The sequence below is a fragment of the Petromyzon marinus genome, chromosome 28 (genome assembly GCF_048934315.1).
Source record: "Petromyzon marinus isolate PM22_M1 ecotype Great Lakes invasive population chromosome 28, UKy_Petmar_22M1.pri1.0, whole genome shotgun sequence".
In the NCBI taxonomy this organism is placed as follows: Eukaryota; Metazoa; Chordata; class Hyperoartia; order Petromyzontiformes; family Petromyzontidae; genus Petromyzon; species Petromyzon marinus.
This window is the reverse complement of record NC_133694.1, coordinates 8146453-8173401: the sequence shown is the minus strand read 5'-3', so window position 1 is coordinate 8173401 and position 26949 is coordinate 8146453. Positions and strand designations below refer to the sequence as shown.

General features: G+C 47.1%; 1 protein-coding gene across 5 annotated transcripts in view; it reads right to left on the bottom strand.

Annotated features, from left to right (window-relative positions):
- Window positions 1-26949, bottom strand: part of VEPH1 (ventricular zone expressed PH domain containing 1) — a 176138-nt gene that overhangs the window by 133137 nt on the left and 16052 nt on the right. For all 5 annotated transcript variants that reach the window (XM_032962312.2, XM_032962309.2, XM_032962313.2 and 2 more), the window contains exon 2: window positions 4542-4793. In XM_032962312.2, the coding sequence (XP_032818203.2) occupies window positions 4542-4679 (138 nt within the window). In that variant the 5' untranslated portion in view covers window positions 4680-4793. The remainder of the gene's footprint in view (window positions 1-4541; window positions 4794-26949) is intronic.

Genomic DNA, 26949 nt, shown 5'->3' with positions numbered 1-26949 from the left:
CATGTCAGGTCATGGGGGTTGTTGGACCGTATGGAGATGCAAAGTGTGAATTTCCAGTTTTAGCAGTGCTGCTATTTACACACGCCACACCAGGCACTAAACGGAGGCTGAGTCAACTTACAGGAAGCTCGGGTTCAGTTCGTATATCACTCACGGCTAACATTGGCTTTGGTTGGGAATCCAACTTAGGTCGCCGAGTTCATAGCGCGTTGCAATAACCATCCCGCGACCGCCACCCCACATAGCCGTCCGTATACACAGTCTTCAGTAAAAAAAAAAATGTTTAATGATGATCGATGTATTATAATTTGAGGAGGTTCGTTGCAACCTTTTGGTTCATCTGATGTAGTTGCCTCTTGATCAAGGGGTAAAATAGGTACACCGTGGTAAATTGTTTCCGCAATGGTATGGGGGGGGGTGGAGTAAAATGTAGCCGTGAGTCTTGAACGCAAGGGGCCCTCCCGTGTGTGGTGGCGTACGTGTAACGCCGGTACGGGTCGATCGGCAGATGATTCTGCGCACACTATTTCTCACCGTCTCGACGTGGCGCGCAGACTGGTTCCGTATTTAGAACTGTGCGCAAAAGGCTCACGGAGGGACGATATCTCACGGATGGAGCGCTGCGTGGTCTGTGATCGGACTTTTACACACCACGTCCTTTTGCTGCTAACAACCTGCGCTTCACAGGAGGCATTCGCTGCTGTGCGGTCTTCGTTCTGCTCTGGGACTAATGATGGTAACGAGCTCACACCATGCTTAAATGTGAATTCATGGAAATTGCATGACTCCCTTCGCAGATCCCAAGGTGAAAAGGCACTCTGAGTAACTGATTCCTGCTGAACGGGTTAATCACTTAAAACTTTAAATCTGAAGTGGTAAACTAATTTAAATATTTTGAGAATTGTTCTGTGTGTACTCTGGTGTTATGAACTCTAACTGAATATGAAAATTCAGAGTCGTGACCTTCCAGTAATAGATTTTGCTTTTTTTTAACGATGTATTGTTTTCATTGTTGTGCACATAGTCTATCTTGAGCTCGGTCCCATATTTACTGTGCATTCCAGTCGTGCCTACTATTACTATTGTTACACATGGAAGTATGTTTGTACTGCAGGAATGTATGTGTAATGTCACCACGTGTTCGAGTTTATTTTGTTTTAACCAGCTGAGAATGCAAGGAACCAGAATGAGTCTCATTTGCAAGAGTGGTCTTTCAGTAGCAGGTAATAATTCCTGTATATAATCCCAATTATTCAACAAACTATATTTTACATCATTAGACCTCCTTTGCCAGTACCAAAATATAATAATAGGGTTTTTCCCCTTTTTTTCTGGCAACAAAACTGAAACCTTTTAAACAAGGAATCATGTGATGTAGATGCTTACCCCTTAGCCCTCATTACTTTCATAGTGCATTGTCTTTGAGCTGTACGCCTTTTGGCGTCCTCTGGTCTAGCACCAATTGAGACGAGGCTCAAAAGAAAGCCGTCTCTGGTGTGGACCAATCAGTTTCAAGGACAATGCATATATTATCAGTGTGTTTTTTTTTGTTTACATTTTGACCACAAATATTGTGGTTAATGCACACATGATTCCTTGTAAAAAGGTTTCAGTTTTGTTGCCAGAAAAAGGGGAAAAACCCTCTTATTAATCTATATTTTGTTATTTTACCAGGTAAGTCCGACTGAGCTATGTAGTTTTTTTTTTCCCAGAAGGGACCCGGCCATCACAAACGGTGGCTCAACGAAGTGGCTATTCGTGCGGAAATTTATGAGCAGCCAAATACTCTGAACGAATGTTGATTCTAAATGTGGAGGGGGAAAACCGGAGGACCACGGATAAAAATCCACGCGACCACGGGGAGAACATACAAACTCCAAATATACAGGCGTCAGGGTTGGGATTGAACCTATGACCTCCGGTATACTGGGCGAGGTAGTTACCGTATCGTGGGTATTTTTTTTAACTTGGCAAATTCGGACAGATGAGCAGTGAGAGAGAGACGATGCATTAATGTCAACCACAAAACAGGCATTATGCCTTAAACACCACGTCTGTCTCGCCAATGCACTTTAAACATGTTCAAGCGTCCTGCACTGCTGATGCCCTGCAAACTGACAAGTAACGAAATGCCGTGCACGTTTCGTGTTGAGCAATGAGCAAAACTAGCACGTTTTGAGCAGCAGATGGCAATATTTACCACAATTGAAACTTCGCACACGCGTACGGCTCTGTAGTGCAATGCATTAAAACGATACATTTACACAATACTCAACTTAGAACAGGTACGTCAATACACCCTCCTTAACGATTCGCTGAATGTATCATGAGCTTAATCATAAATATAAATCACTAAATGATGCATTGTTCTACCCATAACAGTAAGTGTATATATCCGTTGAACAATAGAAGAAAGGAGCATAGCCGTTATTATTATTATTTGAGAATATATTCACTGTATTGGTGGTAGTAGCACATACTCCTAATCCGGCACTGTGGTGGGAAGGGTTAGTGGATCATACAAGTTTTGCGAAACTCACTTCCCGTGTGCTTCGAGGTGCCATACCCTGGCTTGCCAGGAGGAGGCTGTACAGAAACATGTAGGCTGATATCCTGTTACTTTTGTATGGGATAGAGTGTTTCCCCCTTGCACGCGCGAGGTTTACTTGGGGTGCTCCAGTTTCCTGCTAATAATTAGTCAATAATTAGTTAGAAACATCTTAATATGCCGAGGGTTGTAGAGCTTGGCAATTGTTGGCACCGGTTCACCACATTTTCCTTTCCCAATTGTCGGTGCCTCCATGGCGCCTCTGAGTTGATCTCTCTTGTCAAGAGTGAACGAACGCTGCGTGACGGCGATGCATTCAAAGTCAAATCATTGTCATTGTTGAATGCCTGTTGTGTGTCCACAGAGATTTGACAAAATATCATCACAGATTAAAAGAGAAATTTCAGAAAATTAACGTTTCTAAAAGTTTTTTTTCTCATATAACTTTATCTTATTGCGCCATAATAAAATGCTACACAAATCGTGATTTGAAATGCCGAATACGCTGAACGTTCACTTTCTGGTGAATACACCCAGGCAGAAATTTTGCTCCAAATTGGCAATTCCAGAACCACAACACTAGCCCGAGAAGATCACAGAACCACTCACTGTGTAGTAAAAAATGAAATGCGTAAGAAAGACATGGCCCGCTTCTAAAGCTACTCACAGTTCAATCGAGCTATGTGGGCCCAACCCACCACCATCCAGTCCAGACCTGGCACCTTCAGAAGTTAATAAATTCTGCCCACTGAGACACTGGCCTACACCGGCAAGGTTTTGTCGAAATGGCACCGCCCGACAGGATGCCGATCCACAAATATTCACGTGGCACCAGTGAATCCCTTTTACGGTGATGGAATGCTGGCCCCTGGTTTTAACGTCAGCACACCGTGCATAGAAAATATGTAAAGCATGTTGAAAAATAGACAAATGTTCGTAACATTTGGGTATAATGTGACACAGACCTATTTGGTTTGGACAGGGAAATAAGATGTGGGCCAACAAATGACCACCATGGAGCCTTGCACTGCCAAGTGGAAGGAGAAAGTATTGGAGGCTGTCCGTGTTTGAGATGTATTGATGCAGAGGACCAGGATTTCACAGAGAAAGACAAGTGAACAAGAAGAAATCGCTTCAACTGCCATGTGAAGACTGATGGAATAGAAAATATGAAGAAGAGTTAATGACTATCCAATGAAACAACATCTACTATTTTGTATCAGTGGCATTAACAAGTAATTGAGAGGAATAATAGGAGGCATTACTTTTAGCGTATCTAGTACATGCGAGGACATCATCAAAATCGGCAATAGGCTTTAGTGGCCTCCACCAGTAAATCTACTTGAGAATGGCTCCACATTCCAGAATCTTTACCTCGTCCATACATCCACCATCCCATGAACAAAACAAACACTTGGATCATCAAGAAGCCTTTCCACGGAGGTTGAAAGCTTCTAAAGCTGCTCACTTAAGGGCTCATCGATGACATAATGGAACTCAGCTATACTTATAGGGGATGACTCACCCCATCATTCGTCAAAGGGATGCTTGGCTTTTTTGATGTACGTATGTTGAACTTCTTTCGCACTGGCAGTGTAGCGGTTGGCACGCCGTGCTATGAACCCGGCGACCCGGGTTCGATTCCCGCTCACGACCAACACCAGTGACGATTATCTGAACTGGTCCTGGGCCTCCGCTTGGTCGACTCAGCCTCAAATTAGTACCTGGGGCGATGTGTAAACATCGCCACTCGGGAGACAAAGGCGGCCGGGCGTGGTGCTGGCCACCCACCTCCTCGTGTACCGTGCCGGCCTTCACAGGTGCTGCTCGCTAACAGCACTTGCCCCTACAGTCTGGTCAGGCTACACTGGGGAGACCTTTGTCTTATTTTGTATGTTTAACTTCTTTCGCACCATACGTGGCCAACCGTGGCTATATTGGAGTTGCGTCGAGCACCGGGGTTCTCATTTAATCGCAGCCGCGTTTCACTCACCGGTGAGGAGACGATGACCTTGATCTGCTCCAGAGCGTCAGAGAGGCCATCCTCGATCTCGGCATCGTCCAGGGAGAAGATGTCACCTGCCAGGGAGAGGTCCCTCTTTCCCAGCACCAGAGCAAACAGCTTGTGCATGATTGGGCCCTCGGAGCCAAGTTATCTGCTCATCAGGTGGGCCATTTCCGCGAGGTCAACGCTCCCCAGCCACGTTGGAGTGAGGCCCCTCGTAAGCGAGGTTCCCCTTCATGCCTGTGCGGGTGTGAAAGTCAGAAGGATTACCACTTCAGCATAGCAGCAGTGGTTTCGATTGCAGCGGTATTAGAATTCAATACGAACGTGCAATATTTAATTATAATAGGGTCGGATTAAAGGTTATTGCAGGCCCTTGGCACTTCTGTTTCGTAGGCCTTCAGTGATAACTTTCTACAGTTGGAACTGCTGCTGGTGCTGCCCCATGTCACTACCGCCGCTGTCACTCCGCTTGTTTCACGCATACTTCGTCCAGCCGCTGGACAGATGTCGTCACCGATGCGTTCATTATTTAGTCTATGCCATCATTCGATGGGAGTGCGCTGTGTGCCGCAGATAAACATATTTAATTTGAAATTACTGAGAGAGCAAAAAAAAGGTAACCTAAAATACCACAAGCGGAAATGTCTTCAACGAATTTTTATGTTAATTATCATATCGTATGACGCAGCTTTGAAAAGGATGTCGTTCATTTTCATCGATAACAAATGCAACGTTCTGATAGGACGCCCGCGTGGCGAGCACAATATTGCTTACTTTCGTTTAAGCTTAGCGATTTGTTTGACTGTTATTGTAGGTGTAATATGTCTCACAACGGGTCAACGACCAGTTACCACTGCAAACAAATTGCAACGAGCAGCCATATAAATATATTTCTTCTTGGTGACTACAAACGAAAAAAAGACATGGTCATATTTTGTATTCGTAGGCCCTATTGGATAATACGGCCCTGAATCATAGCACCGATGACCTGAAAGTTAGTGACCCAATAAGCTGTAATGTAAGCCTATATGTTATCAGTCATTCATCATCAGCCATGCTTAATCCACTGTTGAACGACGGTCTCCCAGATAAATGTGCCAACCCATCTGCCCCTGGAGATCAGGAACTCACAGACAATAGAGGCTTTTAATTCCCGTCTGAAGACCCCACCACTTGTTTGTGAAGGTCTCTGCTCTCTGGTTCTCTTTCTGGTCTCTTTAGTCTCTATCTCCACAGTTACTTCCAAATTATTATCTTCATTTATATGCATGGCGTTCTGAGATCTATTGTTTAAGGGCGCCTTATCATTAATATTATAAGTAGTATCTGCAGAATAGCATATTTCCTCACTCCACGTCCACCTAAACTTTTGCAGAATGCCAACTGGATAAACAGGATTCCTGTGGGGAGTAATAACCATATTGACAATAAACCGCTTACTATATGCGCGGTGATAAAATAAAAGTGCTTGGAATCACCATTTCAAGGTGCTAGGGGGGGGGGGTTGCCAAATTTCTCGCAGGCAACACTAGCAATCAACTTTTGAGCACCCGGCAATTAGTAAGTGAATCCCAGTAAACCCCTTCTAAATAAAACCAGAAAGTGGCGATATATCCGGAAATGCTGCCCCTAATTACGCGCTGTTCGCAAGGCAAGCAATAGCGCAGCGCTAAATTGCTTGCTACGGATATCATAATGGCTCGCTGAATAGGAGCGATAACACGAGCAGGCAAAACACAAGCGGGCGGTCAAGCTTTTCCAACAATGGAGCCTCGTTTATTGCGAAGGATTACTGATATGGGCATTGAGTAATTTTGGCGCCAAAGTTATGGAACAGCTTGGCTGTCAAATATTACGAATGCGCACACAAAGTCGTCAAATTGAACATTAAATTGAAGGCGTGTGTATGTTTTTTTTGCAGAGTGGAGCTTTTCAATGTTTTTATTGTCGTTTGTTATAGGTGTTGTCTACGCTCTAATTTTGGAACATTGTACTGTATTTGATCTGCAGTTATCGAGTAATTATCTCGAGTAGCCTTTTTTGTCCTGACGGCTCGAGAATTACTGCATGGGTGGCACGCCATGAATAATAAATGACGACGGTGATGATGATCAGCGCTTAATTTCTTCCTCCACATTTCCTGGAACGCTGCTAGGCTGGCTTGGAGTTGTGATTACGGGCTTAAGGCACTACCGGCAGACTACAAAGTACTCCCATCCGTAATAATCCTCTATTATTCTGCCCTATATTCCCATAATCCTATGAAGTATTAAAATGCGTTGCTTGCACATCACGAGGACAGTGACGAATATGTTCACCCCCTCGCCTGGTACGCAGGAGGTCGTGGGCTCGATCCCAACCCTAACGCCTGCTAGATATTTGGTGTTTGCGTGTTTCTCTCTCTCTCTCTCTCCGTGGTGAGATGTTAACTACCTCGCCTGGTACACAGGAGGTCGTGGGCTCTATCCCAACCCTAACGCCTGCTGGATATTTGGTGTTTGCGTGTTTCTCTCTCTCTCCGTGGTGAGATGTTAACTACCTCGCCTGGTACACAGGAGGTCGTGGGCTCTATCCCAACCCTAACGCCTGCTGGATATTTGGTGTTTGCGTGTTTCTCTCTCTCTCCGTGGTGAGATGTTAACTACCTCGCCTGGTACACAGGAGGTCGTGGGCTCTATCCCAACCCTAACGCCTGCTGGATATTTGGTGTTTGCGTGTTTCTCTCTCTCTCCGTGGTGAGATGTTAACTACCTCGCCTGGTACACAGGAGGTCGTGGGCTCTATCCCAACCCTAACGCCTGCTGCTGGATATTTGGTGTTTGCATGCCTCTCTTCCAGTGGTCGCGTGTCCTCCGATTTTTCGCCTCTACATTTAGAAACATGCGTTTAGAGTATTTGGCTGCTGTACATTTACACGTGATGGTTCACTTCGTTGAGCTATCAATTGTGGTCAGGTCGCTTCAGACAAAGAGCTATATTGCTCAGTGAGCCTTACCTGGTAAAATAATAAAAAAAATAGTTTAGTTTTTTTTGTTTAATTTGAAAGTTTTAGATCATCGCTTAATTCCTGGAACAGCATTCAAAAATTCCCCAAGCTGAAATTAAGCCGCGATTATGACGATGATGATCCCAAAGTCCATAGTGATAGGGCAAGTGGGTTTACAGCCTCGAAGTCGTAAGCAGACTGCGGGCTGCGTGTCACCACACACACACACATCTCTCGCGGCTCACTCTCGTCGCTGTCCACTGGACCAGCGGTCCCCAACTTTTTTGTCACCAGGGACCGGTTTCGTGGAAGACAATTTTTTCACGGACCGGGGGTGGGGGGGGGGGGGAGTTCATCATTGGGTCTTTCCCCCTTTCCAAAGAAGCTCTCCAGACACTTTTTTTTTTTACTAATTTTGGCTACTAGGGGTTCGAGCTAGTGGGCTTACCAACACTGTGACCGAGACGAGTGCGCAGTGCGGGGAAGAGGCGCGCACGGTCGTGGTGAATAATAAAATAATGTGGGCGGGCCACGCGCATGGACTCAGCGCTCTCACCTCCTGCTGCTGCTGCTGTGTGGCCCGGTTCCTAACAGGTCACGGGCCGGTACCGGTCCGTGGCCCGGTGGTTGGGGACCCCTGCACCGGACTTTGCGCGGCCTAAGATCACAAGCACCATCCCACCCAAGCAAATGCGCTCGACGCATTCGCCTCTTCTGTTTTTATTTTTATACCTCGCATTAGACCTCTTTTACGCGGGCTCCCGTAAATCGCTTTAGTCCAAACTGTGATAGCGACGTCTATGAAACTGCCTCATGTTGAGACGAGTTATAATGCACTATGTGCTTGTTGAAGGAATCGTTTGTTTTAAGCTCATACCAATGGGTTGGTCAAATCGGTTCGACTAAATTGTTGAGTCTTCTTCGTGCAAAAAAAAAGCGATACTGGTTATTCGCTTGGATTCACAACAGCTCGTCAAGCAATCAGTGAAAATACCAGCGTCTGTTGCAAACTGCGGTTTTAAAAAAAGTGGGTTAGTGTTTACACAAGCAAGTCTAATGTACTGGTCACACAAGTGATTTGTAAATCATTTAACCTGTTTGGCAGTTTTTTTATTATTTTATCAACTCTTGTCGGGGGTCAGTGAACACGAATGTGAGGAATGCTCAGGGCTGGCTTTCCAGAGAGGCTGGATGCACTCACACACACACACCACACACACTCACAAAGATCCCCCATATAGCCTTAACAAGCTGTAGGGGCAAGTGCTGTTAGCAAGCACCTATGAAGGCCGGAACGGTACACGAGGGGGTGGGTGGCCAGCACCACGCCCGACCGCCTTCGTCTCCCTAGTGGCGATGTTTACACACCGCACCAGGTACTCATTTGAGGCTGAGTCGACCTAGGGGAGGCCCGGGACCGGTTCAGATAATCGTCACTGGTGTTGGCCGTGAGCGGGAATCGAACCCGGGTCGCCAGGTTCATAGCGCAGCGCGCTAACCGCTACACTACCGTGCCGCGCCCGCTTAGCCCCCTCGATCCGGCCGAACAAAAGCTGTTTCGGCATGCGGTGGCTGGGCATGCGGGCTACATGACCCAGCCATTGCAGCCTTCCCCGCCGGAGGAGCTCACCGATAGGACCTTGCCCAGATCTCTCAAGGATTTGTGAGCTCCTCACACAATCCAGTCTCGTTAAACCCAGGATGGATCGTAGGCAGGCCAGCCTAAATGTTTCTAACCGGCGAAGATGTTCCATTAGGGGGGTCCACGTTTCGCAAGCGTAGAGAAGGGAGGGAATGACCGTGGCCGAGAAGACCTGAAGCTTAGTGCGGAGCGACAGACCAGGTAGCTTCCACGCAGCATTACGCAACCGATGAAAAGATATTGCTGCTCGACTGATTCGGAGTGAGACCTCTGCTGTTAAACTGGAGCCGGTCATAAGCACACTGCCCAGGTATGGGAAACTCTCCACTCGCTCCACAACTGCCCCATCACCGATTGGGAGTTGTGGGGGTGGAGTGTCCGATGGTACAAAATACCCAGGCAGGTGCTTAGTTTTGGTGGGGCTGATGGGAAGGCCCCACCTCTTAGTGGCACGCTCCAGTCTCAGCAGCAGCGTCTCCAACTCCTCCTCTGAATGAGCAGCTATTACCAAATCATCAGCATACATAACGTGGTTGAGCAATAGGGAGCCATCCCTTGACCGCACCCAGGCATCGATCAGCCTCCCATTATATCTGTACCATATGGAGATTCCCCCGGTACAGCTATTGAAGGCTTCACGAACTACGTGGTCAAAATAGATGTTAAATAATGTGGGAGCCAGAGGACATCCCTGTCGCACCCCAAGGTGTACAGGGAATGGCTCTGACTCCCGGCCATGTAGTTTTACCCGGGCCCGCTCACCATCATGAAGGTCCTTAATGATCGTGAGCAGACGGTCAGGTACTCCGAAAGCACGAAGAACAACCCAGAGCCCAGGCCTACTGATAGTATCATAGGCCTTGACCAGGTCAATAAAGCAGAGATGTAGGTCTTGTTGGAATTCCCTACACCTCTGCTGTAGCAGACGGACAGAAAATATGGCATCTGTGCAGGACCGCCCTTTCCTGAAACCGCATTGGGGCTCCGCAAGCCTCTCCCCAGCGTGCCTGGCAAGGCGATGTTGAATAATCCTTGCCAGGACCTTTCCCGGCACACTGAGGAGTGAGATGCCCCTGTAGTTGTTACAGTCTGTGCGGTCCCCATTCTTAAAAAGGGGGACCACCAGGGCATATTTCCAATCCTGCAGAACCCGTCCAGTGGTCCCGACTGTTGTTATGATGTCATATAGGGCAGTCTGTGCACAAACGCCACCTTCCCTCAGTATTTCGCTTGGGAGATCATCTCTGCCCGCTGCCTTTCCTGGTCTCAGACTCCGGATCGCCCTCAGTACTTCCTCAACAGATGGCACCTCAGCCAGCCACTCACAGGGGGTGACTTCTTCCAATATTTGAGGCACCGCAGCCTCAGCAGGGTCATCCTCACTTTGTGCCACGATGTTTTCCTGGCTGAGGGATTTTCCCTCCCCCAGGACCTCACAGAAATGCTCAGCAAATCTGCAAACCTGTTCCTGGGGGTCGGAGATTGGATCACCGTTTTTTCCCTTAATGATGGTAAGAGGTGTGGCGCTGCAGGTTACTTTTGTAATGGAGTTAAATAGAGATTTGTGATCATGGGCCACTGAGGCAGACTCCATCTCCCCAGCAACCCGCGACCACCACCCATCCTTGCAGTGCCTCACGGCTCTCCGAACCTCCAAGCGAAGGCTGCGGTAAGCCTCCTCATTCTCTGACGTGGAATACTGTAGCCGATGACAGCGGGCCTGTTGCTTTTTCTCAACCATCCTGAACACCTCCTCTGTCAGCCAGGGTCTCTGGGGAGGTCTGGACTGCGTACCCAAAGCAGTCATTGCAGCTGCATGAGTCACAGTCCTAAACCTCGCCCATTTACCCTCGACATCAGGAGGAGTTGGGGACGATGCCAATCCCAGCCGCAAGCGATGATGAAATTCTCGCTTGCAACTTTCATCAGATAACTGAGACCAGGCCACTTTAGGTTGGAATGGGGTCCTGGGTGTACACCCACCACCGGAGTGGAAGAATGGCAGGCGCATCTTACAGATGACTAGTCGATGGTCAGAGGGCAGATCAGCTCCACAGTAGATCCTGGTGTCAAGGATATGGGCTCGCATCCGCTGGTCCGTCACTATGTAGTCCAGCAGATGTTCTGGCTTAGACCCGGCATGCATCCATGATGTTGTGTGGATGCGCCGATGCCGGAACAGCATGTTGGTAATTACAAGCCCATGGGCTGCACAAAAATCTAGCAGCCTCCTACCGTTGTTATTGAGCTGATCTGGCCCATGCCCTCCAATCACTCCAGACCAGGTGCCAGCATCATGACCAACTCGGGCATTGAAGTCACCCAACATGATGACTCTATCCCGAGGGGCCACTTTAGCCAGCACCTGTGACAGGAGGTCATAGAAGGCATCTGACTCATTGGCTTTGCCTGCATCCCTCCACGGATGTTCATCTTCGGTGGGGGCATAAGTAACCACGACCACCATTCCTCGCCTCCGGTTGATGGGAAGGCGAGCCCTAAGTAACCTGGGGCTTACAGCTTCCCACACCTCACCGCCACGCTCCCACGCCCCTTTCATTCTTTTGTTCAAAAGAAGAGCCACACCCTGTTGTTTGGCAGTCTGCTGCCCCGAGTAGAGGACTGTCCACCCCTCATGGTGGCAGGAGCCACAACCGGTCCACCAGACCTCCTGAATGCCACATAGATCCAGGCGGTACCGGTCCAGCTCCCGACAGAGGAGTGGCAGCCTCTCCTCCACAGTGAGCGTTCGAACATTCCACGTGGCCACCCGTAGTGGTTTTTCGTTGTTTCTGGAGGAGCCCCGAGGGTAGATATTCAATCTCCTGGCTCTGCCAATTGCTTGCCAATAAGCTTGTGCCTCCGGCACAAGCTTATTAGTTATATACTTAATTCGCGGTTTAGTGGTAATTAATTGTAGGTGGAGGGGTTACCAGCCACTCGCACCCGTCCAGAGCCCCCGTTTAGCCCCTGTGGTGGACACAGATGCCATGAGGGGAGGAGCCAATCGAAATTGGACCTCCCCCCACAGCACTGTCCACGACAGAGTTGCCCGTCCGGCACCGTGAGGAGGTAGGGGGTTGTTTTGCCGGACCACACACACACAGTCACACACACACACCGTCACACACACGCGCACTGTCGCAGCGTATCTGCGGGCCGCGTTCATTCAACGCGCGCTAAGAGAGCAGCGAAAAAGCCACCCTCTTACTTCCGTCCCTTTAACCAGATTCTATCGCTAATTTGTGTGGACATGAAAGGCAGATGCCACGGCTTTGTCCACCGAGCAGGTCGCTTTGTTCTCATTAATGATGGAATGCTAACAATTACTTACTTTTGCAGTGCGGACAAAAAATATGAGAGTTTTTTTCGCGTCGTTTTTGGCTGTTTTGTTATGGAGCCATTTGCCCGCTTAAAAGTTGTGGAGCGGTGAGCCCACTTGCGCCATAAACCCGGCAAACCTGAGTTCGATTTCCAGCCCGGGGCTATCGGCAAGTGATATCTGAACTGGTCAAACAAGCCCAGTGAGTGGCGTCCTTCATCCAGCAGTGGATTGATGACAAAAGTACGTAACACGAAAAAAATACGGGAACAAAACAAACCCAAAAACACCGAAAAACAAACAGTGCACAAGCATGAATGCGTGTAAGTTTAACTTATTTCGCACCGTAAATAATTCGTCCATTCAGTGCAAAAATAAAAGTTGAATGATTTAAATTTGGCTTTTCAACATGTATTTTGTGTTAAAACCGAAAACACATTACACATATCATTGACCCTGACGTAGTTAAAATGTAAACATACCGAACATGGAGGTTTTATATTTCAACCCTTGTTCCTTTCCTACGCAGTACTTTATACACCACCCCGTGGTCTGCTCCGAAAGAGAACGATATTTCTCAACACATTCCAGTACACTCACAAAGGAGGGATATTGCATCTCTCCTAAAGTATTTCATTTTCGTGGACACATTTTCCCATAGATACATACACTCTCATAAATCCACGTGACAGGGCTATTAAAGCTTAACACAGCTTTCCACGAACGTGCTTTACCACCTGTGCTCCGACCTGAAATTTCAATTTTAATAACCATCACGAGGCGTGCACCGGTCGAACCTACATCTCGTAGCCGCGCGCACACATATATATAATCATCCATAGATGGTCTGCGTCTGTTAAATCACTCGCATGCAAACAATAGGCTCATCGCTTTGCAATCTCTTCGTGAAATAAACTGCCATTGATAATGATGAATGGTACCTCTCTCCGCACACGAGTTTTCGAGACGGGCTACCCTCCCACAAACGCAAACATGAACCAATTCGTCATCTTTAACGCGTAGGCTTTCGTGACCGTCATTATGATTCGCCATTGATTTTTTTTTTTGGGGTCAGTTTCCCACGTGAGTAAAATGCCAATGCGTGTCGACTACACTCCTCCAACCTGACAGAGCCAAATAAATGAAGTTGCATACGTGAAAAAAAAGTGGCGAATTTATGATCGCTTCAGCACAAGTTGCGAGAGCAATCCGCATAGATTTCATGATTCTGGCGATCACCCAATGATTGCACCTCCGATGAGCATGGTTGGCTCCGTACGGTTCGAGAGAAGTTCTACGTTTGTACGTACGCACGTACAAGATGCTCGTTGTCACTACCAGCGAAATGTTGTACCAAATTGTTGAATGGTTTGTGAATTTCTCTTTAGCATACCGGTGCTGGAGCAATACCAAATTGGCACGTCTGTACACTTAACAACCGTATTTCTCTGGCTGTGTCGGGTGGAGGAGGATATGCAGCATGCATTTTACTCATGCGGCGATCTGGCCCAAAAAAAGATTTACGAATCGATTAATCGTCTGCCAGATGATCGCTCGCGTACATCGGTAAGGATTCTCAAGGGGTCCATCATTGTGAGGTCTATCGTAGGTTTTATACATTTAGCAAGCAATTTAATTAATGAAGTTCATACCCTTGACATTCTTACAAGCAATGTCACGTCCACTTTAACGTCATTTTATAACACGGTTATATAATAGGAACCTATAGGGCATCTGAATGCTATGGAAACATCCAATGTGTACCATTTATTTTTTTATAATGTGCCATGGTACAAGAGCACACAGGTGGAATTGGATCTGTCGAGCCTTTGCGAGAAAGACAGGAACTATGATGATGCATTGTATATAGACGTGCACCAGCATATTGACCTTTTGTCAGTGGCAGTACAGAATAGGAAGAGACACCAGACCGCAGTGACTGCTATCGGGACAATACTTAGTTGATGCAGTATTATTATTATTGTTGATATCTTTTGTTCGACGTTTCAATATTACAGCGTAGTATTTTCCGTGAAGTCAATTGACACCTCGGGGAAACCCGTGGGTTAAAGTTTGGGTGCTCCACCTCTTCCGCAAAAAGTTGGCCAGCATGGAAGAGTAGGCCAAAATACCCCATGGAGGGATTCCATTGGCGCTCCATTCTTGTGTGAAGCCTCTCAACCAACAGTGGCATACGAGCGAGGACTTACAAGGCTGCACCTTTATCCTTAAGTTAAAAATAACAGCTGTGAATATGTCAGAGTCTCTGGCGAAAATGTACCGAGTGGCTGGCTCTGTCACAGACAATGAGACAAATCAACAGGGGGGGGGCGGGGTCAGATGTGCTTCATCCATATTGTCAAAGATATGAACGTGGCCCTCAAGTGTCTCGAGTTAAACCCGTGCCAAATGTTCCGCGTGGCTGGCGAATCACTAAATCCGTAAGCTCCCTTTTATGGGATGTGGGGCAGGTGCGTGGAGAGAGAGAGAAGGGGGGGGCGCACACAGGAGGCTCGTGAATCACCATGGTTTGAAATCTCCTGAGATTTCAACCTGCAGCAATGTGAGCACCCTTCACCCCAAGGGCAAATCAGTTTGTCAAACAAGCTGGGACCATGGCACGGTTATCTTCCTCTAGGGGCATCGTTGACTTACCGGGGAGTTTTACAGCCGCCGGAAAACTTCGTGCCTCGAGTAGGGTACCACCTGAGCACGCGTGGTGGACATTGGGTGGCACCCGTCCCAACTGGTGGCCCTGAGGCAGATGTGGAAATTCCACGTTTCTACGGAAAGGAACCGATTGTGTCCCTTTGTCTCCCCTTGAAAAAGAGATAACTGGGTCTCAATGGGTTCTAACCTGCTCTTAAACAAATGAGATTATAATTAGTGGTGACTATCTACACAAATGTTATTAGAACTAGTGGCGACTATCTACAAAATGGTACTTAATGTATAGACCTACCAAGGGCTGAGTGGGCTTCCCTTGATCGTTTACAATTAGCAGCAATTAACCACGCAATTTGTTGCATTTATTATATTGAAACAGTGGCGATACATTTTGGTTGACGGTGCTGTGTTCGCTGGTATAGGCGCACAATCAGCCAGGATAAATCCACTGCTGAACGAAGGCCACCTGCAGACATCGCCATTTCTCACGATTACGCGATGCAGGAATCCACTCGGCATGTGCACACGATCCAATTTCATCGCTCCATCTCCCAGGCATACGTCCTCACAGTGCTGTGCAGGTATCCCTCGATTTACAAACGTTCAGCGCGTAAACGCAATTGGCAAATTACGGGGCGTTTTTTGTCTAACGAAAACAGAATTTCCGCGTACGGAATATGTCACGACCGCACGTGCCACAACTTAAATCAAGAACAGCGCAACGGTAACACCTCCACATCACCGTTCTAGTTATCCCAACTTTCCAGATCCTTTGGTGAGTTCCCTGAACAGGTGAATTAGTTTTGTTTTCAAATGAATAATTAATCGTTTTAACATTCACGTTCTAATTTCTAGGTTAAGAGCAGGCGTGGAATGGCCGTCCGAAACACATTCCTATTTTCTTAGTATTAAATTAATGGGAAAAGCCATTCCGAGTTCACAAAGTGTCGTTTTGCGCCGTGTTTTTTTTTGGTTTGTTTAAGAACGTATCCCTTTCGTGAATCGAGCGATACCTAAAGCATGGATCATGAAAGGAGGGCCACAGTCCGTCGTGCTGTGCGCTGTGGTGCACGCTGAAGGTCCTCCACCTCGGTGAGCTTTTCATCTGTGATGTCATACTCCAGGGATGACGTCACGCACGAAAGCCTTCGCACAATGAGGCCCCTTTTAAAGGCGCGCCTCTCAATACGCCCAGGCATTTAACCTCCGGCCCCTTGCAAGGATCCAACAGCACTCACATACAGGGACGCCCCCTCATCCCCCTCCCCTCATCACCCACTCCCCCCACCCCCCCCCCCAAAACAATGCTTCATATATTAAAGAGCAAGTTCAATGTTGAGCTTACTATTATGAATACCTAGTAACAAATATCCGTTGTGGCTGCAGGTTGTACCATGTGCTGCTAAGCAACAAGAGACAAACACCAGAATCAGAATATGCATTTGTACTGGTGGAATCCGATGAGCTATAAAGCTCTTTTTTTCACAGATGTCCAGTCCAAAAATACCCGCAGAGCAAACCCTAAAACGAGTCGGAGAGCCGTACGGCAAAAACGGCAGAAAATCTACACGCATCTCGGAACGACGGCAAAAATACACAAACACAAGTTCAATATGAGACCACGTGTAAAGCTTAGACAAGGTCTTGGCAAAGGTGGGGAGTTGGTTTTAAATCCCTCGACTGAATTTGACAACAAAACAAACAAACGCAGCGATCTACCAATGGTTTTGAAAAGCATTCTCTCTGAGAGGTCGGCGCTTTTAAAGGATGTGCTCACCTTTGGGAAAATACCAGGACATTCTTTTTTTTAAATACCCACGACAGAGACGTGCACCGAAGTCGTACAAATGATGGAGGTTATAGAACACTAAATGGGAAACGTAAATAACAAAAGTGATGTTTCTTAAAAATCGTGCTCTTTCAACACCGGCTCTTAACGCAGTCTTAAAAAAAAAACTTGGCAGTCATTCCTTACACTCGTGGACAAAGTTTTAGCCCACACGGTTGAACATCCAGGATTCTGATTACTCGTACAAGGCGCATACAATTCCGGAGCTCGTAATTACACCAGACACGTGCGCACATGCACGAGCTCAATATTGCTGATGGCGAGAAGGATTATTACATTATCATAATGCTTACTGCTACGACCTATATGTCCTTGCCTTGCAAGGAGAGCTTCTGCCACCGCGACATTGAGAGGCCTATGAGAGACATGCACGCATACACAAAAACAAAGATCCCTCGTATAGCCTCGACAGACTGTTGGTGCAAGTGCTGTTAGCGAGCACCTATGGCGCACGAGAAGGTGGGTGGCCAATACCACGCCCGGCCGCCGATGTCTCCGCAGTGGCAATGCTTTTACGCCGCACTAGGTACTCATTTGAGGCTGAGTCGACCTAGGGGAGGCCCAGGTACCGATTCAGATAATCGTCACTGGTGTTGGACCGTGAGGGGGAATCGAACTTGGGCCACCAGGTTCGTAGCGCAGCGTACTAACCGGTACACTACCACTCCCCATTATACACATGCATAACACACACAATAACACACACGCACAACCATTCCGCCGCGTCTGATGACACATGCATTCAATCCAATTCTTTGAAGGCAACGGTTGGTGTATCACATCGATTTGTGACACTCAAAAACCTAGAAAATAAATAGAAAATAAATCAGAATCTTTACTTATCCTGGAGAAATCTGATGAGCTATGAAGCACTTTTTTACACATGTCCAGCAGGGGCAGGTCAGAAATTTACAACAAACAATACAAAAACTATAGTAGTGCAAAGTATAGGAAAGGCAAGCAAAGCCCTAAAAATAAATGAATAATTAAACTTACACGGAACTTTTACATTTACCAGGTAAGGCCCATTGAGCTGTACAGCTCTTTTTTCAGAAGCGACCTGGCCACAGATGATAGCTCAACAAAGTGGCTTAACACGTGGAAATGTATAGCAGCCAAATGCTCTAAATGAATTCAGTTCCTGAAGAAGCTCCCAGCACATGGAGCAAAACTTCGGACATAATGCCGAACAACCTTAAAATACATCGGAGAAAAAACTTTCCCACTTCAACCTTCAAATTGTAATTTGAGTAACTCTAACCACAGCACCAAATGATTGGACTAATCGGAATATAAAACACAGAGCTCAGACCCAATTATTGAAAAACTCTGATTCAAATGGTCTCTAGCATCCACATACTGTACCAACCAATTGCACGCTGTGCGAATGCCTTGAAAGGTGGAGGTTAGATTTGAACAGCTGAATGATTGCAAATCTGTTACCCCCGAGGCAAACAGACCAACTACCAGCCTGCAGAGTTACGTAACACTGAACATTAATTATTATAGGCGCCAAATTAACATGACATTACAACGTAGAACAAAGCCGAAATCAAAATTATTTCTTGCTCAAATTATCTCGTTTACAGCCCTGGTGCCAGTGGTCTCTCCATGTGACAACCACTGTTGACTTCCACACAAAGTCGTACCTATTTTATGGACCCTGGGGGGATGATGTGCTGAGTCAACCCAAAACCAAAATTAAGCTCTCAACCTTTGGACTGCGAGCGGCTCACTACCGCGACGACACTTGGGCTGGTCTCTTACGGTCATCATAACAGCAATAATTCGGATACAATACAGGCCTTATAATTACCATGCATATTATCACAATACTGGTCTACTACCTCGCCTGCTATACAGGAGGTCGTGAGTTCGACCCCGACCGTGACGCCTGCTGTATATTTAAAGTTTGCATGTTCTCCCCGGTTTTTCCCTCCAGTTTTTCCCTCCACATTAAAAAAATGGGTTTCGAGTATTTGGCAGCGATGAATATGCCCATGATAAGCCACTTCATCCGTGGCCAGGTCACTTCTTGAAAAAGAGCTACATAGCTCAGTGGGCCTTACCTGGTCAAATAAAAATAAAAAATGAATAGTTTTTTGTTGAAATGACCTAACACTGTGTCCCAATGCGTAGGTGTGTTTTTTTTTTCAGCAAGATACTTAATTTGCCCAAATAATTATCTATGAATGGAAAGCGCTTCATGAAAGTTTGTTGTTTGACAAAGGTACTTTGATATTTCGGTAAAGATACCCATAAAAATTACATCTTTAGGGGTTTTTGAAGGACAGTAGCAGCAACAACAACAATTATACCTTTCGCAGAGTGTTTAAAAACTGATATTCATGGACGCGCTGCAAAGGATGTTAAGGCAACTTTTTTTAATATTGTTATTGTGGGAATAAGTATCGTAAGCATATTATATTTATTCGTTAAATCGGAATCTAATGGTCCATCTTTAAAAAATAGTTTGATCGTGTATTTTAGACTTTTTTTTATTAAGGAAACAGTGAGAAAGATATGGTAGAAAAGGTTTATCTACAAAGGACGCTATTCATGCGAGCAATACGATGATTGAAAAAATATATCAAATATATTGGCGAGCTTGTGTCGACTATAAAGAGGCATTTGATTTCAGTGGAAATGGCTCATCCAAGCTCTCACTGAAATCCATGCCACGGTTAAAAGATCTGCGCTGAGCTGATAGGGAGCCTCTGCCAGAAATCTACAAGGAAACGCCTGCTAAAGTGACAATGATAATTATTTGATAAACCTTTTAAATCACATTAATTCATAGCGTAGCCTCTATTAATCTCCGTAACAGACTGACCACCGAAATCATTTGAAAGGGTGGGCAGAGCTAATTTGCTCGGACACTAATTGAAAGTGATTAATTGTGTTCAGCATGGACAGTTCAGTGCCTTGTGGGCATTTCGACTTTGCTGCCACGGTTCCTAAGTGGCTGTCGGCGTTAATTTGCAAGCCAAGGAACTCCCTTGAACCCGTGCGCATCGCTACGCCGTGCTAAGGCGATAATTATCAATCGCTGCAAAGTGACACCTCCACAATTTTCTCTGCGCTGTCTTCATCCGGAGGTGTAAATTAACACGGCCACGATAAACACTGAGACGGAATGTGGGAGGAGGAGGGGAAGGGTTGTGTTTCGTTGTCTCTTTGCCTCTCTGTGTGTCTCCGGGCTAATGCGTTGTGAAATTTAGGTTCGGTAACTTCGTTGTGATGAGATGCTTAGCGCACTGCACAATAGAGGCTTTTGGGTTGGATCGCGTAAATATAAATGTGTCGTTAAACCCGCCACCACCCGACACAGCAAATTAGTAAGGTTTGTCACGAAATAAACAAAACACGCCAGTTCGTTACTCGTTCAGCACACCGGTTGTGTGTTGGAGATTAAACCCACAACATTTACAATTCGAATACGACGTTTCGTCAGAAATTACAACCCCATCGTGCTGTGCAACCCCCAATGGTTTCAAATTGTGTGGCGGTCCGCACACGACGATGTCTCATCGGCGAAAGTGCCCCCCCCCTTTGAAACCTAGTGAAGAGCACTGCTCTAGAGGAGCTCCAATTCGATCTCCCGTGCGGCAATTACACGAAACTATTTTTGTTGTTTTACCAGGTAAGTCGACCTGGCCACAAACGATAGCTCGACGAAGGGGGGAAAAAAACGGAGAACCTGGAGAAATATCAACGTGACCACGGGGATAACATGCAAGCTCCAAATATACAGCAGGCTGTCAGGGTCGGGATTGAACCCACGACCTCCTGTATACCGGGGCGAGGGAGATAACATCTACGCCACCGTGGCGTCTCAGCGAGTCAGATATACGACGTACTGCATAGCTGGTCGAATCGTCTTAACCCAGCCACTGATGACTGCGCTCTAAAGGAAAAGCAATTGCATAAATGAGGTGTCACATACACCTCTGGCTCATCCCAAACTCCCAGGGATTGAATCCCCGACCTTCTGTATACCAGGCGAGGTAGTTAACACATATCTGTCTTTCCGACAGCTCTGTTTTTTCACCTGAGGACGGCTGCTTGCGTTGTGGCCGAAACTTCGTGATAATTTTATTATATTATGTTTTATTTTATTATTTTATCATTTCCCTTCTACGTGGTGACTTTACCGAAAGAACAAAGAATATGAATCCCTGCAGTCACGAAAGCTTTAAATCGAAAGTTAACGCTTTGTCACTGCAGCACCCACAATGGTGCAAGTTTCTTAAATTGCTCCGCCTCTGTTCACCCAGCAGTCAAAATGTCTACCCTGCAGTGAGTTGGCTGTGAGCGTTGGGGTACAGTGTGGGCACTCCAAACTCTTCGAAGGTGTCTGGCTGCCACGGAAGAGTAGGCCAAAATCCCTTAGAGAGGGGTTCTCTAGGGCTCCTTCTGATGGAAGCCCTCGTGCCAGCAGTGAGCAGAAGGCATTGGAGAGCTGTACCTCACCTTACGTTTTGGCAATTCTGGTGACCTCGGCTAGCTCTCTGTCAGTGCACATTCTTTGCATATATTCATTGCATCTGAGCATTATGTTGAGCGGGGCATGGTGGTGCACCCCTGTGAGTCAGAGCTTCGTATACTAGGGGTTGGTGGATCACACAGATTTGTGAAACTCCCAGGCACTCACGGGCTCTTAAGTGGTCAGCAGGTGGCGGCGCAACAAATGGGTTTATGAAAAACATCTGTGCATGCCTCTGAATGCCATCTCCTTGTCCTCAAGGCACGGATATTAAAGAGGTCCTCCAATTCATACCAAAGACAGAGTGACAGTCGGAGTGGTTTTTCCCACCGCGGAGATGGAGGAATGAAATCAGCTCACTGCCAAGTGTTCTGTGGATCGGAGCAAGAGCTGAAAGGTGCATGCATGGCATTTTTAAAAAATCTAGATTGAAAACGAATTTCTTTCGAACTTCTTTTTGAGGTTTAGTTTGTTGTCCTTCCCCCGTACCTCCGATTGGCACGGTTGGCTACGTACGGTGCGAAATAAGTTCAACATACATACACACATGTCTACACTAAGATACATAATGGGAAACACATTGACTGAAAATTTTACGCAAGTTAGGCACATCGTATTGACTGCGAAGAAAATAAAGTATAACTTGGGAAGGGCACATTATGAGAAGAAAAATAACGGCTGATGGATGAGACTGGTAATGGAATAGCAGCCAAGAAGAATACATGCCCAAGAGGACAGCCGTCACGGTGCAAGTGATATGTTCAGCTCATGTCCAAGAGCAAGACAAACAACAACAACCGGCATTCGCCACTAAGTGGCGGTGAGGTCACCACGACGCTTGTGCCAGGCCATGTGCGCGTTGAGGTCACGTGAAGTGTCGAACGCCCGCTGCCAGGAGGTCACGGGACAGACCCAGGTGCCACGGGTCGACTGACTGAGACGACTGGCCGATGCACCACCTGTGCCCCCTACTGTGCCAACCCGCTGTGTTTTAGCCACCTGGTGCTCCGCTCGTTTGTTGACAAATAGATCGCAGTATCACACGACCATGAGGGATGGGGATGACACAGGGAAGCATTCATCCAGCAGTGGATCGATCATGGCACACTATGATCTTGGCGACACATCACAAGTTGATACTTAGCATTACAAAGTGAGGAAGATTTAGAGAAACAAGCATTTTTAACCCCAAATGCATACCATCCCTTACGGACGCACACACGCAAATCAACGTGTCTGAGGGCGTAGACTTTCGCGACCAATATTATCCATAGAAGAGGTTCTTTTTTGGCGTTAGAGCACGTAAATATAAATGTGTCGTTAAACCCACCACCACCCGACACAGCCATTTAGTAAGGTTTGCCACCGAAGCAAAGCGTGCCAATTCGTTACCAGTAGAGCACACCGGTGTGTTGGAGAGTGAACCCACAACATTTACGATTCGAGAACTGCTTTACCCTCCAACCGCACCGGCGTGCTGAACTCGTAACGAACTGGCACGCTTTGTATCCGCGACAAACCTCACTAGCTGGCCGTGTCGGGTGGTGGCGGGTTGCGACGACACATTTGTATATTCACGCGACCTAACCACCCCCTCCCCCCCCCCCCAAAATAAATATATATATAAAACCGCTCTCTTGTGCACGTATCTGATGGTTCGCGGGCTACCCGTGGTTTAATAGAGAGAGGAGAGTTTGTTCCCGTGCCCGTCGCCGGCCTTTGGACAAGCGGGTTGCCACTCTCTGTGGGCACACGGGGGGAGGGTGGGGGCAAGCTGACTGGGGGGGGGTGGAAGCGAGACGCATGACCCACCACGTGTGCTAAATGTATAATTCACGCGGCTGGAGCGCTGCATTCTCCACCCCCCCCACAAAATCTCGATGGTTACCGGGCCAACGATGCTAGAACAGGGAACAATGCTGCCATTATTCAAGCCCGGCTCAGCTTACGGCCGCCGCGGAGGACTGACCGAGGATGCACGCACGCACAGACATCGGCAAAGGCACGGGCAGAACAAGTGCAGCCTACATACGCAGAAGCAACAGACAAAGATGCCCCGACCCCCATCTGTAGCCTGCATAGGCTGCTCGGGCAAGTGCTGTGATGGTGTCACCGGTACCACGTCCGACCACCTTTGTCTTGCCATTCGTGATGCTTGCAACACCGCACGTGTTACTCATTTGAGGTTGAGTCGACCTAGAGGAAGCCCAGGACCGGTTCATACGTGGATACATGTTTCACTGGCGTTAGCCCGTGGCTGGGAATTGAACTCGAGTAGCCGGGTTCGTAGCACGGCGCGTTAACCGCCGCGCCGCTGTTCCCCACTTATGTAGACAAAAGACAAAGATCCCCCGTGTGGCCTTAACGTAATGCAGGGGCAAGTGCTGTTAGCGAGCACCTATGAAGGCCGGAACGGTCTCCCCATTGGCGATGTTCACACACCGCAACGGGTACTCATTTGAGGCTGAGTCGACCTAGGGGAGGCCCATTACCGCTTCAGATGATCGTCACCGGTGTTGGTGGCCGCGAGCGGGAATCGAACCCGGGTCGCCGGGTTCGTAACGCAGCGTAGCGCTAACCGCTACGCCACCGCTCCCCGCCCACGTGGGCACACACACACACACACCCACGTGTCTGTCGTGTACTCACGCGCACGTGCACAGTGGAGAGAACGGCCGTGACACTGTGGTGACAATTACCGCAGCACCTACGCCAGGCTAGGTGCATGTTGAGGTCACGCATGCGCACAATGCTCTCGTACACGTTCTCGTGAAAGCACGCACGAACATGCACAGCCCATTTGTCAATCCACTGCTGGATGAGGGCCTCCCCCGCGACATTCATGGGGCCGTCCATAAATGACGTCACGCACCTGGGGGGGGGGGGGTCAGACAGTTGTGACGATGTGTGACGAGAAGGGAGGTTTGAGAAATGTGACGTCACATCAAAATGCGCAACTTTAAATAAATATAGACAACACGTTCTACTTATTTAAATAGACTTTTTAATAAATGTTTTCTCCTACAACATCAGAGTGCAGCGCCACATTAAATACGCACTACAATTAAGCATGTTTTATTTTTTGGGGGGGGGGGCAGAGCTTTGTGACGTCACATTTGAGGGGGGGGTCTGACTTTTTGTGACGCCGTGTGACGAGGGGGGGGGGCAAAAATCGTCCAAAATCGCGTGACGTCATTTATGGACGGCACCCCATACACTGAGGGTTACTTGACCATACTTCACCGCGCTGGTCCGTGCTGGTTGGCGATGATTTTCCGAACTAGCCGGCTTTTTGTGCGCGGTGGTCGCCTATCCAAGGACTTTCAAAGCTCAACTGCTGCTTAGCACGTGGGGTGTGAAGGGATCAAACGAGCTCCAGGTGGTTTGTTCTTAGGCTCGCGCGCGCACTCGTTCGTGCAATTATAATTCATGGCTGGGGTTACCACTGAGTTCTTCAAGAAACTGTCTTGTGTTTCTATTTTTTTTTTAATACGTGATTCACATCATAACCTTCGTGTGTCACGTAGTCACGCAATCTAAATTGAAAACTCATTTGTTTATAGCTGCTTGTTGTGTGTTTGGTTTGTTATCCTTCCCCCGCACCTCAGATTAGCACGGTTGGCTACGTACGGTGTGAAAGAAGTTCAACATGCATACATACTCACGGAAGAACGATTGTTCAGGGACTCCTCTACTTATGAACATTCGACTTGCGAACTTGCAGAGATACGAACAAACCTGTCCGTATGTCCAGTTGCCTGTTCGGGCCGAGAGTCGAAAGTTCAACCGCCGCGCAAATAGATGGCGGTGGTGGCATCTACATCTACAGAACGCGAAGAACCAGTGGCATCTACATCTGCAGAACGTGAAGAACCAGTGGCATTTACATCTGCAGAACGTGAAGAACCAGTGGCATCTACATCTGCAGAACGTGAAGAACCAGTGGCATCTACATGTGCAGAACGTGAAGAACCAGTGGCATTTACATCTGCAGAACGTGAAGAACCAGTGGCATCTACATGTGCAGAACATGAAGAACCAGTGGCATCTACATCTGCAGAACGTGAAGAACCAGTGGCATCTACATCTGCAGAACGTGAAGAACCAGTGGCATCTACATGTGCAGAACATGAAGAACCAGTGGTATCTACATCTACAGAACGTGAAGAACCAATGGTATCTACATCTGCAGAACGTGAAGAACCAGTGGCATCTACATCTAAAGAACATGAAGAACCAATGACATCTATATCTACAGAACATTAAGAACCAGTGGCATCTATATCTGCAGAACGTGAAGAACCAGTGGTATCTACATCTGCAGAACGTGAAGAACCAGTGGCATCTACATCTGCAGAACGTGAAGAACAAATGACATCTACATCTAAAGAACGTGAAGAACCAGTGGTATCTACATCTGCAGAACATTAAGAACCAGTGGCATCTACATCTACAGAACGTGAAGAACCAGTGGCATCTACATCTGTAGAACATTAAGAACCAGTGGCATCTATATCTGCAGAACGTGAAGAACCAATGGCATCTATATCTACAGAACGTGAAGAACCAATGACATCTACATCTGCAGAACATGAAGAACCAGTGGCATCTACATCTACAGGAGATTATACAACTTGTAAAACCATTCCCCGTGTCTAGTGTAGACGCCGTACAACACGTTTGGAATCGACAGCAGTAAAGTTGGACTTGAGAACAAATCGACTTACAAACAGACCTCTGGAGCCTAACTCGTTCGCAAATAGAGGAGTCCCCGTATCTGAGTGTACCTAACATGCAGTGACATCATTTGGTACACCACAGAGTTACCAAATCACACCGTGAGGGCACTTACAAGGAGGTCCGTGTGCTGTATTGAATGTTTCCATGGTGGAATGCTTCATTAGGCCGAACACAGCTCGTTGGTAAGAAAGACCCTTTGTCTCATAGGCTTGCTTCATTAATTAAGCAGTATCTAACTTGCTTTACAGACAGTCTGGTTTATGTATTTTATTTAAGTTACCAATATAAAGTGTCTAAGTTAGGCTGCGTTAAGCGTGTTTGTAAGAAAGCCGCTGTTATTTCCCCTTCATTGACAATCGTTGTTATTATTATTAGCATCCATGAATTGCCCAGTGAATAATTTGGTCAAGACTCGAGCACACGGTGACCTACTTTTTCCACGGAATTGCAATTAAGTGGAAGGCCTCATGCTAAGGCTTGTGCCGTCATCCCTTCTGCTATAAAGTGCATTATGTGCTTTTAATTGCAAAAAAAAGGTTTGTTGAAAACAATTCATTGGTATCTCGTTGGCTATCAAGTCGTTACCACATTCTCCAAGGTTACAAATTAATACTTTTGCTCCCCAATATATATAGTCAGCAAAAAAAACTTGTAAGTGTGTCTTGTAGGTCACGTGTTCCTGTGGTCGAATTTATGAACAA